This window comes from Eutrigla gurnardus, assembly GCF_963514095.1.
Source record: "Eutrigla gurnardus genome assembly, chromosome: 13".
NCBI classification, from domain to species: domain Eukaryota; kingdom Metazoa; phylum Chordata; class Actinopteri; order Perciformes; family Triglidae; genus Eutrigla; species Eutrigla gurnardus.
In genome coordinates, this window is record NC_139936.1 from 13,400,688 (window position 1) to 13,415,182 (window position 14,495).

The 14,495-nt window shown below is 43.5% G+C and overlaps 1 protein-coding gene across 1 annotated transcript; it reads left to right on the forward strand.

Annotated features, from left to right (window-relative positions):
- The first annotated feature begins 602 nt into the window (after positions 1-602).
- On the forward strand, positions 603-6,165 carry adra2b (adrenoceptor alpha 2B). Its single transcript, XM_084024520.1, has 2 exons — positions 603-1,512; positions 1,685-6,165. The coding sequence occupies exon 2, from the start codon at positions 1,707-1,709 to the stop codon at positions 3,279-3,281; it is 1,575 nt and encodes a 524-aa protein (XP_083880646.1). The 5' UTR covers positions 603-1,512; positions 1,685-1,706; the 3' UTR covers positions 3,282-6,165.
- Positions 6,166-14,495: the final 8,330 nt, after the last annotated feature.

A 14,495-nucleotide genomic window follows, 5' to 3' on the forward strand; every position in this document is an offset into this window, starting at 1 on the left:
AACATGAAAATTGCCACTTACATTAAGAGGATTATTTCTGTTTTACAAACAAAGTGTTATGTTTAAATATGCAAATATGTCATTATTTAATGCACACCTAAATGTGTATTTTGATTTTTTTTCTTCTTTCCAGTAGTCTGAAATCAGACATGTTATGGAAGCCCAACATCTCCCAAATGTGCTGAAGATTTACGTCTTAAGATGCAAAAAATACACATCTTTCTAATCGGATATTGTAATACGTATATGATGATGACGATGATGATGATGATGATGATGATGATGATGATGATGATGACTGAGTAGCTTTTTAAAAAGTGCAGGAGTCCCTGGAGTGAAACGAATCTCTCTTATAAAGCAGATGGCATCAGCTTGGCACTCAGCTGGACACCTCAGCGTCCCGTGAGTTAATTGAGCGAAGCGGTGCGACCCAGCAAGCCATTTCCAACATGACCGGCGTTGGTTGATCCGTTTGATGTGAGGGTGAGGGAGGGAGAGAGGGAGGGTTGGCTAGAGAGAGAGAGAGAGAGAGAGAGAGAGTAAGGATCCCATGACGCCCGCAGCTCCACAGTGACATCACCGGGTCTAAAAAGAAGCGCAAGGGAGAGATGGGAGGCATCCCGCTCATTAGATTTCATCGTAGGGTCCTGCGCGCAAGCGAAGATGCTGCTGCGCCCCTGTGAGGAAGCCTGCGACGTGTGCCAGCGGAGCGGCTGTTTTTTGTTATCCCGATGAACTCCCGGGGAGACAGAAGTCCCAAAGACCGAGAAACAGCTCCAGAGACGCACAGACCGACGCTGCTCTGCGGGGATCGTTCCACGACTGAAGGAACGGCGCGTTTTTGATTTCATATCTGGCTTCACGCGCCGAAGCCGAAGAACTTAAGGTTAACTTTCTGTTATTCGACTGACTTGGAAACGCCACCACCAGTCAGACTATCCCGTCACACGGGGAAACATTAGTAGGATATATCTGCTCACTACTGTAAATATTGTCATTTGATTTCACTTCATCTGAACCATTCTGTGATTCGCTGTTCAGATGAGACTGTCAGTTACACGCGCGTCTCCAAACGAGGACGCACGGAGATCGCACAAGGCTCGAGATTATTTGCTCTCATCCGGGCTCTTATATTTAATGTTGCTTCGCTGTAAATGACCCTAAATTACATTATGTTAAATTATGTGAATAATTGTTAAGACAGTAATTAATCCACTGCGGGGGGCAAGGCCAAACTTCATGCGCTAAAGAAGTGTCCAATGTTTTTATTGTAACTCTGAAAAGGTTGGAGCACGGCTGTCTCAAAAAAACAAACTTCCTTTTTGAGGGGGGAGGAAAATATGTTCTCAAAAGTGACATTTTTTTTAAATTGAAAATCAGTGATCCGTCTCTTGACGCATTACCCGGGACTGTTTTGTATGCTTAAAATGGACTTGGAAGAGCTGCCGTGGAGGATGCAAGAGAGCCATCGTTTGGAAACAACACAGGGACACAACGACGAGAGCGACTGAGGTAAATATTGTACAGATTGGATTTTATTATAACCACATATTCTTTGAAACATTGTATTTTATTGTGCGCCAACAAATGTATGACATCCACATCACGGTGATTACAAACAGGGCTGTGCGTCTTTAGAAAATACATTTTATTCAGTGACCAACGTATTTCTTGTTTGTAAAAGCTCCTGGAAAGCTCATCCCAGCATGGCCGCGGTTCTGGACAACGGCTGCTCCATGGAGCTGAGCGACTGGAACAGCAGTGTGATCAGCGCCGGAGCCTCCGCGCCCTGCAACCAGAGCATCCTGAAGTCGGCCCCTTATTCCCCCGAAGCCACGGCGGCCTTCGCCACCGCCATCACCTTGATGGTCGTCTTCACCATCGTGGGGAACATCATGGTCATCATCGCGGTGCTGACCAGCCGGGCTCTCCGGGGACCGCAGAATCTCTTCCTGGTGTCACTGGCTGCTGCAGACATTTTAGTGGCCACGCTCATCATCCCCTTTTCTCTGGCCAATGAACTGCTCGGCTACTGGTACTTCAAATCCCTGTGGTGCGAGATCTACCTGGCGCTGGACGTGCTCTTCTGCACCTCCTCCATTGTGCACCTGTGCGCCATCTCCCTTGACCGCTACCTGTCCATTTCCCGGGTCACCTACGGCCGCCAGCGGACTCCCAAGCGCATCAAAGCCGCGATTGTAGTGGTGTGGCTCATATCTGCCATCATCTCCTTCCCGCCGCTGCTCTCGCTCAACAAACGCGAGGGAGGGGAAGAGGGCAGCGAGAGAGGCCCTCAGTGCCAACTGAACGACGAGCGTTGGTACATCCTTTACTCCACCATCGGCTCCTTCTTTGCCCCGTGTCTCATCATGATCCTGGTCTACGTGAGAATCTACCAGATTGCCAAGCAGAGGACGCGTTGCCCGCCGGGAGAGCCCAGGAAGGATGGGGTCGGCTCCGCCACGCCAAGTCAGCCCGCGCGTCGCGTGCAGGCCAACGGGAAGGATGACCCGGACGACACCCCCCCTTCGTCCAACAAAACGTCCAACGCCAGACCGCCCAACCTGGCCGTTACCCCGTCTGCTTCCCCGGGAGAGACTCACAACTCCCAGAATCCCACCGCAAAGAATCTCCTGCAACCTCCGTCCCCTTCCATCGCCATGACCCCCGTCACGACCGACCCCACTCCCCATAGCCCGGCAGCCCCCGCCCCTGTGCCCGAGTCGGCCTCCGCCAAGACTAAAGAGAAGGGCAAAAAGGGCAAGCGGCGGGGATGGAGAAGAACGGACAATAACAACGGGGAGAGCTCAAGCACGGAGAGCGACATGGAGCACAGCCAGGGGGGAGGCCGAGGCAGCGACAGCATGCCGGGCTCGCCCGCGGGCGGGGGGATCCACTCCCCGGCCTCGGTGAAGCGCTACCGGGATATGATCGCCACTTCGAAGGGGTCTCGCCTGGCGCCGGGGAGGTCCAAAATAGACAACAACCCCGGAGCGGCGAGGCGCAAAGCGATGGTGAACAGGGAGAAGCGCTTCACGTTTGTCCTGGCGGTGGTCATCGGCGTCTTCGTGGTGTGCTGGTTCCCGTTCTTCTTCTCCTACTCGCTGATGGCCGTGTGCCCGGAGACGTGCGCCATCCCCGGGCCCCTCTTCACGTTTTTCTTCTGGATCGGTTACTGCAACTCGTCCCTCAACCCGGTCATATACACCATCTTCAACAAAGACTTTAGAAATGCCTTCAAAAAGATTCTGTGCAGAAGCGCCAAGGGTACTTTCTTTTAGCATCCAAAATCCGCTCTTTAGAACGTGGACACACACACACACCCACACGCACGCACACACACACACACACACACACACACACACACACACAGAAATGCCATTTTGGAGGGATATAAACATCATTAATTTCCACTTTTCAGAAAACTCAAAGGGCTATTTAAAAATATGTCGAACTGTGGGAATTCCGGTGTAAAATTCAGAACTGAGGGACTTTTTTTAAATAGCCACGTGTGCGCAAACACGCCACTAGGACCGTGAAATCCCAGCTCGCAGCAGATGAACACACATTTTTACAGGGTGTGGGCCTAAAACAGGACATGGAATAGAAGCACCACTCGACAATTAACTGCTTAGCACTTCAGAATCGCTGATAGGATTTGGATTTTTTTTTTTTTTTAATCTCCGAATCACATTTAATAATGGATCAGAAGAAATGCACACACTCCCTATAAAACTGACAGTTAGCAATGTTTAGAGTGCACTCCTGGATAAAAAACAATTTAATGTATATAGAAGGTTTTGTAGTTATCAAATACTCCTGGTCCAATGAGTGGGGGGCATAAGAATCAAGAAGGAAAAGTGACCTTAGATCCCTGTGAGCCTAGGGACATTCATTTATCAATACAGAGCACAAGGGCCACACAAGGTTAGCGGTAATTTCTTACGTCTGCAGTCTTAATTTGCCCAGCTGCAGGGCAAACATGTGTTCCTCGATTTTTATCTAAAAGCACACCAACAAGAGAAGATTTCTGACCATTTTTCAAATGTGATAGCACAGACAAGGGCCCCCTTTCAAATGGAACTTGTGGGCTTTTGCAGGAGGGAGGGGTCGGATGCGTCAGACACCTTGCTCTTGGCTCTGTCATAACGACACTCAGGTTGTTTGTAATGACACTTTCATGAAATACAGAATACGATTTTGGACTCATAAGTAAATCACATGTATGTTTGCTGCGATGTAAAAGTAAGACAGTCTGACCCTCCTCACCCTGCTTTTTAACTTGAACTTAACTATACCAGTTCAAGGAAATCAGCATTTGGACACTTTAGAAACATTAAAAAGGCTTTTAGCCTCTTGAAAGTGCTTCGGAGGATTTTTCTCACGGGAGGTGCATCTGCTGAAGACTCAAAAACAACTAGATTCTTATTATTCGACGTTATTTTCCAGAGACCTGACTGAGCAGGTAGACATGTACATTTACTGGACTGGGAGGATGAACAACACAGTGATGGACGTGTAATGGCACGAGGTTATTCTGAGCCCCGTTTCAGCTGAATCACTCTTTACCAACGCCACCGGCACATCATCGCCTGCAGTGTGCAAGGGACATTTGGTTTATAGCCGAGAAGCCAGAGTATGAATGGTACATTTATTTCTCTTACCATGAGACTGAGGCTCTGTTGGATTCTTCCACGCAAAAAGAAAAAATAATAGAAAATGTGTCTGTAACTGTGAACAGAACACAGACATTGACTCAGTGGGACAAGGGCTGTCAGCAGCAACATTTCAATTTACTAATTGTGTATTACTGCTGACCTGTATGAGTGTGTGCGTGTGTGTGCGTGAGTTGACTTTAGTGTTTTTCTGGAGAGAGTATCAGTGTGCTCGTCTGGCTGCTGTGTGCTACAGATCTACTGTAATATTGATCAGAAAAGAGTCCAGATTTCCTGGCCAGGCATCACTTTGGGAGTGTTCCTACTTGACGGACTGATCAGTAGCATATCGCTACTCTGAGAAAGTGTTATTGAGCTGAAAGTCAGTGTTTACCAGCGATACCGAACATGCAGCTTTTTAGTGATCACCCTCCAAAGAGCCTCATCGGACACCAGCCTGACTCAGTCACATAGTTACACATGGCTCTGTGGTTGCTTTAAGGAAGCAGCACTTTATTTTTGGCGTGCGTGACGGGAGGCAAAAGATTGAAGACACTGTATTATTTATTTCAATCTACTTTTGTGTTTTCTGTTTGTTATCTATTTATTGTTCGGTTAATGTGCTTCTATTCTGAAAGTAAGTGAAGTGGAACGGATATCAAAGAGTGAGTACACTGTACAGACTTTGAACACCTCGAATGGAGACGCAAAATGGATTTACCATCAAGCTTGTGCTTTATGGAGTCCGGGCTATACATGAGCTGGGGGGGGGGGGTATTTGTTTTGAACTGAAAGAATATGAACTTTGAGTTATGCGCATATTTGCAGAAACTACAATGCGACATTTGTCATTGTTTCATTACAGCACAGTAAAATGTTCAAATGGAAGAAAAACAAGCACATTCATGGATGTACAATTCATCATGCCTGCTGCAGCAGTTGAATCTCTCTTCAGCACTGTTGTTAAACTTTTCCAGAAAAGGTAATCGAACATAAATAGCATGAGGGTTGAGATGTGCAGGTTTTGTGAGATTAGGGCGAATGCCACCGTGAAGACATGCTTAGAGATTCAAAGACCTGATGGAAGAAAACAGTTGGGAGATAAGAGCTCCGAGCAACTGCACCTTGTTTGAAACGGTTCTTTTCTTTCCAGAAATACAAACAGCTATAGCAACGCAATTATAACAAACAAACAAACAAAAAAATGCCGCAGATCTCATGAATTCATGGCCTCAATAAATACGAGTTGCAAAGCTGCTCAATCCCACCCTCACCCACCCCAAACATGGCTTCATTGTTGAGACTGCTGCTTTGTCAAAATAATTATAAAAAGTCTAATTATGGCTTAAAGGTGAGAAATGCAGTAATCTGCTTCTTGATCGCCACCATCTCCCCTAAAACTGCCTGTATTGTCTCTTCTCCTTCTGTGTTGGGACCAGACTGCATGGTCTGAGCTTTAAAATCTTACATCCTCCCATCTGTCATCATCCCTCTCCAGTTTTGAAATAAAGCTACTTGTAAAAAGTCATTCCTCGGTTCATTTATTTCATATACTTCCGCATGATACGATGTCAGGGATGGAGGGGAAAAGGGGGAAAAAAATAAGGGGAGAGAATAAGTTGTTTCACAAATATGAGAGTTTTAACAGATGGATGTTTTTCTAGCATTTCGCATTGAAGTGCAATCTAAAGCAATTCCCGGCCGTTGTGAAATAGCCCTGAATGGCAATACAACCTCAGGAATGGTCCATAACGTTGTGGGCTGATGGCAGTTCAAGATTTCATTGGAAAGTGTCCTATCATAGTAGGACATGAGAAGTAGGCTGCAGCAGTGACGTCGCCTGCTGCCAACAAACAGAGGAAGTCTATAAGGAATTGAAGGATTTTGCCAAATATCATGCAGACACACACACACACACGTTGTTGGATGTGCACCAAGTGTCACATATTGTATTCATGTCATGAAACAGGCTCAATCCACACACACACTTGTAGTGACAGCTTGTTATATTTGAGGTCAGCAGGCCCACAGTGAATTGTAGTTGATATATGCTGATGGGCAGTTTGGGGATTTCTACACACTGAATTAAGCCTTTCCATCCTGCATTTCCGTCACACACATATTTACATTATAAGAGGATACACCACCCGCCTTGGCACCGTTGCATTAACAATTTCATGAATGTTTAAGGTGCACAAGGAGGTGACCAGATAGAACTTATAGCCGAGCAGAAGGAGCTGGGATGTGTATGTTTATGGTGTTTATTCATAGAGACGCGATGTCCCCAAGCTGCTCATCCTCTAGCCTCGGCTGGAATACAAAGCAGGCCTCACTGGTGGCAGTGGACCCTCCAGAGAGTGGATGAAGAGAGTCCGACTGAAACACAACAAACACAACATGCTCATTAGTCTCTTATTTCCACACAATACTGAGGGAAAAGAAATTGCACGCAAAGCCTATACAAGGAGAGGTTTCCTCACACACACATATGCACGCACATATGCAGAAGGACACATATTAACGCTAATTTTCACATTCATGATGGATGTGGCGTTCAACGGTATGAATATGTATGTGTTTGGAGGGCGTTGCATCGCAGAGCATTTTCAATTTTTTCATTTCCAATCTCCTGCACGTTATAATGGCAGAAAGATTTCTTCACTCTGTAATTTGGCTGTTGAAAACACCCAAGAGGCGGGATGAAAAATGAGAGTCAGAACGCACACGCAGGCTCTCTCCCTATTCAAGGTGGAGGCATTGCACTTTTGCTTTGTGAAATCTGTGATAAACACGCCATTTTTAGGGGGCACAGGCAATTATGATTACAGTCGCTTTAAGAGTCTGTGGCTGTTTTAACGGAGTGGCACTCAGTCATGTGGGCACGGGTATGTGTGTGTTTGTGTGTGTGTGCAGTTCTATCTTTGGGAGGACTAAATTGAGCTTCAAACCTTGAAAATACGGAAATTCACTTTTCCACAACATGATTTAAGAGTTCTGGTTAGACATGCAATCGTTTATTGTTTATTTTTCTCTTCTTCAGATTACCTTGGCAACAGCTGCTTTTTCCAGGGTCAGAAAAATACAAATTTAGCACTTATATATAGCATAGCATTCAGAGGAAATAATACATATTTAACCTTCCTGACCTGACTCCGTCTTAGCAAGTTTCATTGCTGCCTCCATGGATGTCACTGTGCTCTATCTGCCTGTGTACATGCTATTTATATGGAGGTAAAAATAATTTTCATGTCGTAATAAGATTTTTTTTTTCTATCAATACAGTACAGCTTTAAAAAATCTGCACTCCCTACTCAAACGCCAACACTTAGTGCACAGCAGTGAAGCTTTCTTAATGTGAGAGCTTAGTGAAGCATTATTTCAAAGAGAGTCCCCACAAGCGCAGACACATGCGGTTCTGTGATCGTGTTAGTCCAAATGAGCCAGATTATAAAACACAAAAATGAACGTTCACTAATTGCTGCACAAAAGATGTGTCAAAATAAAAGCCAAGCCGTTTTCCAGCTGGAAGTGTGATGATTTTCAGAAAAATATTCTCGTCCGGCCTCACCATTGAATTAGCAATGAGCCTCATTTCTGCGTTTTCCCCCGTGGACACAATTACTTTCGTGTTTTTCATGGATATAAACACTGATGCATTATTGTGCCTCCTGGTGTGAAGAAAAGAATCGAGAGGCCAAATTGTCACATTATTATCATGGGCAGCATCAAGCTCTGCTTTAACAGATCTATTCATTTTCTTCTTCTTTCGCCGAAATGTAGCCAGAATTCTGAGAAGAATCCAACTGAATTATAAAATTGAAAGGTGCGCGTGCTGACTGTGACGCGGCCGTGAAATCCACAGCTGACGTGCTGACGGATCAACTCAGCAGTAAAACAAAACACTTATGCATGTTGTGTGTGTCATACAAGCAACGTTGGCCAATACGAAGAGGAGAGAAAGACGGCTGTGTCTGTAATTTAGCCTCGCCATCATGGAAAGGTCACAAAGTTCATTTTGACACAGACATGCACTTACGTACTCTCACACATGCGCACACACGCTGAGGCAAACACAAACACACACACACACACCAACTGAAAGCACACACAAAGAGAAACAAACTCAAGCCTAAAATAGAGAAACAGATGACTAACACTCAACTGCATGAACAGATAAGCACTCATGAATGTCAGCACGTGCTCACACACACACACACACACACACACAAGCACACACACACACACACACACACAAGCACACACGTATACTGTATACATATATAGTTCATTAATTGATCGAGTGCAATCAGTGCGACATGATTTCACCCAAATCTATCGATAGAGTGAAGCAAAAAGATATGACAATGCAACAGAATGGATGTTTGTTGACATGCAGTATGAGTGTCCCTGTGTGTGTGTGTGTGTGTGTGTGTGTGTGTGTGTGTGTGTGTGTGTGTGTGTGTGTGTGTGTCACTTTTGGCACAGGAATGCAAACAGGATGCGCTGAGTGTCTTGCCGTCTAACACTACAGTTTTACAGTAGGCCAAGTAAAGGGCTGTGCTGTTCCCTGTGGCTCAGGCTCATTTGGCGACTGCTTGACATCTTCCTGATGTATCTTTTTTTATTAACCTTCTTTATGTAATTGTTATTACATTGGTACAGTTCTGTACACATGGCATCTATTACACGTCTGTCCTTCCTGGGAGAGGGTTGCTCTGAGGTGTCTTCCATATTTCCCCTCATCTGAAGGGGCCTAAAAGGACAAAGAGCGTTGATGTACAGATAAAGCCCCCTGTGGCAAACTTTGTGATTTGTTATATAAGGCAATAACAACACAGTTCCCATTACAAATAATCACAAGGCAACATCTATTCAATATAGTGGGGGGCTCCCACATCTTTGACATCGTTGCATCAACTTCCTGCTGATGTCGGAAGCCTGGGACTCCTTCTTTGTGCATGATGTGCCATTTTGTTTCAATGAAATGCTGATGTCACTATTCACTTTTCATGGATGCCTTATGCTTTATTTGGGGGGAAAAGCACATAGAACAAAAATGCTGCATAAGCATGTTCTATGAAGTGCGCAATGAGAACCTTGAGTATATGAACTCTATGTGAACTTTATCCACATGTGTGTGCATGTACAGAATGAAGATTACATTGACAGGTAATTAGACATGGTACTTCTGCTTGATTTGATGAAATAATATTTAGAAGACACATTAACTTTCTTATTAAAACTTTGTTTTCCAAGAGTTACATGAGAAGATAGCTTTGTCATAGTATAGCTAACCTGACTCTGTCCGTAAAAAGTCCTCAGCACCTCTAAAGCTCACTCATTTCAACAAAAACCAAAGAGTAAAAATGACGATGTGATTTTACGGGACTTTATGTGTTGAACGGTGAACTGAGTTGCTGGACTTTTTTTGTCACACCCGTAAAAAAGAAAAATCTGAAATGTAACGATAAGACAATTTTATAAATTAGGGTGCTGACCTTATTTTTCTGGCATCATCCCACAGTTTCTCCCCTCTGCTTTGAAGTCCCAACAGTGACTGATTTCAGTGGTTGGCCTCTCATCATCAGTGTGGATGAAGGGCTCCATGTGACTAACAGGAGGAGAGCATCCAGCATAGCAAAGAGAATGAGGCATTTATTTCTTATCACAGTCTCAATATTCAATCCATGTTTGAGTTTTTGTATCAGGAATCTCTCTTAGGGTTTCAAAGCTTCTCAGTGTAGTTTTTTTTTTTTCACATTAATCAATTTTTTTGGTCCATTTGGAAAACCAAGAATGAGGCCAGCAGGCAAATAACTTTGCACACAGCATATATTCTCTTTTTCTACTTCTTTAAAACATTCAAAGGTCTCCAATATTATGTTTTCTACTGATAAACAGTCAACCAGCACATACACTGATATATGTGTGCATACTGACAGTACTGAATATTAAATAAGTACATGTTCAGTTATTCTCCTGAAAAAGGTTATGACATAGAGGGAAGATGTCGTAGTCCCATCCATTCATTTATAGCAGCAATTGTGTTGACGCTTGAATATTTCTTGAATGTCCAACAACAAAGAGAGGGAAACCTTGCTATCTATCATATGCTGGCAGACTTCTGAGACATGTCATCTGAGATATTTAAGATAAATATTTCCTGTAGGGCTCCCTGTGCCAAGCAGATAACACTACATTTTCCAGAAAAGGGTATATACTTATTCCAGGATGTTGAAGTACACATATGGTGTTCCCATGCCAATCATTTAGTAATGTTGAATGTCAAAAGTCAAGCCATTTTGCAAGATGTTGTTGAGAGTTTTCCTGAACACACACTTCATAGGAAAGACCCCCCCCCCCCCCCCCCCCCACACACACACACACACACACACATATGCAGTTAAGAGTGGAGTTTGCTACCAGAAATAGTACCCTTCAGGGTAATGTCACCCAAGGAACAATAAATAAATATTCATTCACTCCTTCTAATCTCCCTTGTTACCTTTCTCCCCCCTTTTTCCTTCCAACGCATTAAGAAAGATTACATATACTTAAATGAAGTGAAAAACTTTTTGTAGTTGCACTTCCCTGCCACCATGGCGACCCTAATGCCAGACTGCATAAGAACAACAGCCAAATACCCCAGCTGTCTAAGACAGACAAAAGTGTTTGTGCATGTGTGTGCTCTAGTTTTTATGTGTGATCCTCAGGAAAACATTGCACACTTTTATTCCAGAATAACACATGCCAAAGGGAGGAGAGTTTCTGTCTATGATTGTTGAACGCAGAGCTCCGCCTGTGGCTGTCATCTCCTGCCAGATGATAAAAGAGGCAAACCTGCGTGATCAAAGACAAGAGGGTAATTTGATTGGGACGGGTGTCACTGATTGACAGCTGAGAAATTCTCCAGACTGCTGCCCACTGAGTGCTGGAATGAACAACAATGACACACGACACAGAGCTACTTGACAAGTTGGCATCAATAGACAGTATGGGATTAGCCATCTACCTGTGAGTGTGTATTTCTCACACTCATGCGTGGACACACACAACACAGCTGCTGATTTAACTTTGCAATTCTCATACAGCAGCAGCAAATCAGCTGATCCTTAGTAAATACAAAGCATTTGAAGAGTCGTGCCTGACATACACAGTTACAGCGTCACCGGATGTAGTGACGCTGTTGCAATGCGATATATCCTGATATGTCTTTAAAAGGCTCATCGTGCACCAGTCTGGCTTTAGGGAGGGTATGGATGTGTGCCCTCTGTTCAATGCATATGTGGGTGGATGGCTAATTATCTCAATATTCTGCCAAACGTAAAGTACACTAAATACCTTATTGACATCATGTGGGCTTAAATAACTTATGACATTTACACGCCTACAATAAATATGTTATGAAATGCTTCATCAGGCTGAATGAGTGGCAGGGGCCCAAAAAAATGTAAGCCCTTTATAGCACTGCAACATTACTTTTCAAATTTTTAAAGTCACCTTAGAGGGCACTTTATCATGTTTTCTCCACTGCAAAGTTATCCAAGTGGGTCTTCATTGAGTTTTCTCCACTGCAAGGGTACCCAAGAGGGTCTTCATTGAGTTTTCTCCACTGGAAGGGTACTCTAGAGAGCGCTTTATAACATTATCTCCATTAAAAGGCACCCTATAGTGCACTTCATGACATTTTCCCTACTGGAAGGACATACTGGGCAGTTTTCTCTGCTGAGATACCCTAGAGGGCACTTTGTTAAAATCATGTTTTATTTTCCATAGGGATATTCAAGGGGGGCAGTGACTTGGACTAGCTGCAGCTTTTCGCCGCTCCTCTTTTCCCAAAGTAGAAGAGGGGATGAGCTAAAGAGGATAAGTATGTGGATACATATGTTTGCAACAGCAAAATCAAGAGAGGAATTCAATTTAATTCAAACAACTTTATTGATCCCAAAAGGGCAATTCATTTGTAGTTTAAACCATCCACAGATTAGCACATAGACAACACTGTCATACATATCAACAGCAGGAATAAGAATAAGATGTATGTAAAAAAAAAACATCAGATCAGCATCACGTGCAAGGGGCAGCAACAGGAAAAGTGAATTCTGCACTTGATTTAGTGGCCCAGCCATAAGTGATGTACCCAAGCTTACATTACGGCAATTAAAGTTGTAGCACAACCAGAGCAAAGCATGAATGTCATGTTGATATTTCATCCAAAATGCCAGCCTTGCTATATTCTACGACCGATGTTCAGTATAGGTGTACTTGACACATTTTTTTGTACAAACTTTCATAGTGAATACTCAAAGTTGCAATATTTTAAGATATAAACAATAGATCCCAATGTTGAATACTCATTTCACTCTCCTCTATGTGCTGAGCTCATTGATTTCTGACTGTCCTTATCAAACTTGAGTTCAGCAGCAGCAAGCAGATGTTTTCCACTATACAAGCCCAGCACCAATTAGCAGGCAGACAAAGTTAACGACCTGCTGAGGGGCCAGATATGTTTCCTCAGGGCTTGGCAGAGATCAAAAAACAGACCTAAAAGGAGAGTGACTATTGGACTCAGATTTGTCAAGTAGCCAGAGACATGTCTCCAAATTAATGTTAATGTGGGGCCACATCTATTGGATGTGTAAATAAGCAAATTATTGCATTCCACCAGCATGTCCGAAAGTATTGAAATGCTTGATGGGTACATACAAATTTGTTTATATTATATAACTGTAATTATTTCCTGCAAAATGATGCCTGGAGTCGCTGCAGGGATTTTAAGCCATTCTCCTTCACGTTCCACTGCAAATGATATTATTGTATGATTTAAAAAAAAATCTAATTATGTGTAAACAAAAAAAAACCCACAACTGAAAAGAGTTGACACAATGTGAAATTTCAAGCTTGTTCCACTGCTGCCAAAGAATTTAAAATCAATACAGGTTTATTACAAGAATCAAACACTTAAAACAGGAGGGAGCATTAAACGAGATTATTATAGTCCGACAGAGTAGATTATTTTCCAATATTTAAAAACAGTATCCTATGTTGTGTGGTACCAATGCTTTGAAACGAAAAAGCTCCCTGTGGAGGAAACAACACTGCAGCTTCTGTCATCTCCTCCTTAACAGAGCCACACAGTGATCCCATCAGTTTTCATGTCACAGAGGAAAGAGGATGGATTTCTGAATGTTTTTGGCTCACCCAGGGTGATTTTACTCATTAAAATAACTTCACCCAGGAAGGGAAAATAATCTGTTAAATTACCTTGGATGCATGTCAAATCCCTCAAGGCTTTGTCAATAGTTGTATGCATACAATGGAGTAAATCCACTGGTATCTTGGAAACAAGTATCTCCTCATTAAACGGTTCAGTGAGAGATTTCAGATGCACTGAAAGCTTGATGTTGTGTGCACAATCAAGTCTACACAACACTTGGTTTCCACATCTGATAAAGTGCCTCGGTACTAAACTACTAAAACACTACAAACATGATTCATCCTCACGGGGAATCTTGAGACTTGCAACCATGGCATTTATACAACTTCCAGTATTGCGTTGCCCTGGCTCGACAGCTTCTGCACTCCTATATTTGAGATGAGTCAACTGTCCGTGAGTCTCTTATCTACCTGACTGGCTATCTATCTGTTCTTCTTTCAGCCTCTCCTTTTAGACAAACTAAGGTTTATCTCCTTTTCTAGACGATGCAGCCTGTCAGGTTTGTTCGTAGGTAATTCAAACGCAGAAAACAGACAAAGATACAGGTGAGGATTAACGGGTGTTTTGTAATTGTACTATAGATCAAGATTGGTTGCAGAGAGGGGATGACTGGAGATAGCAGA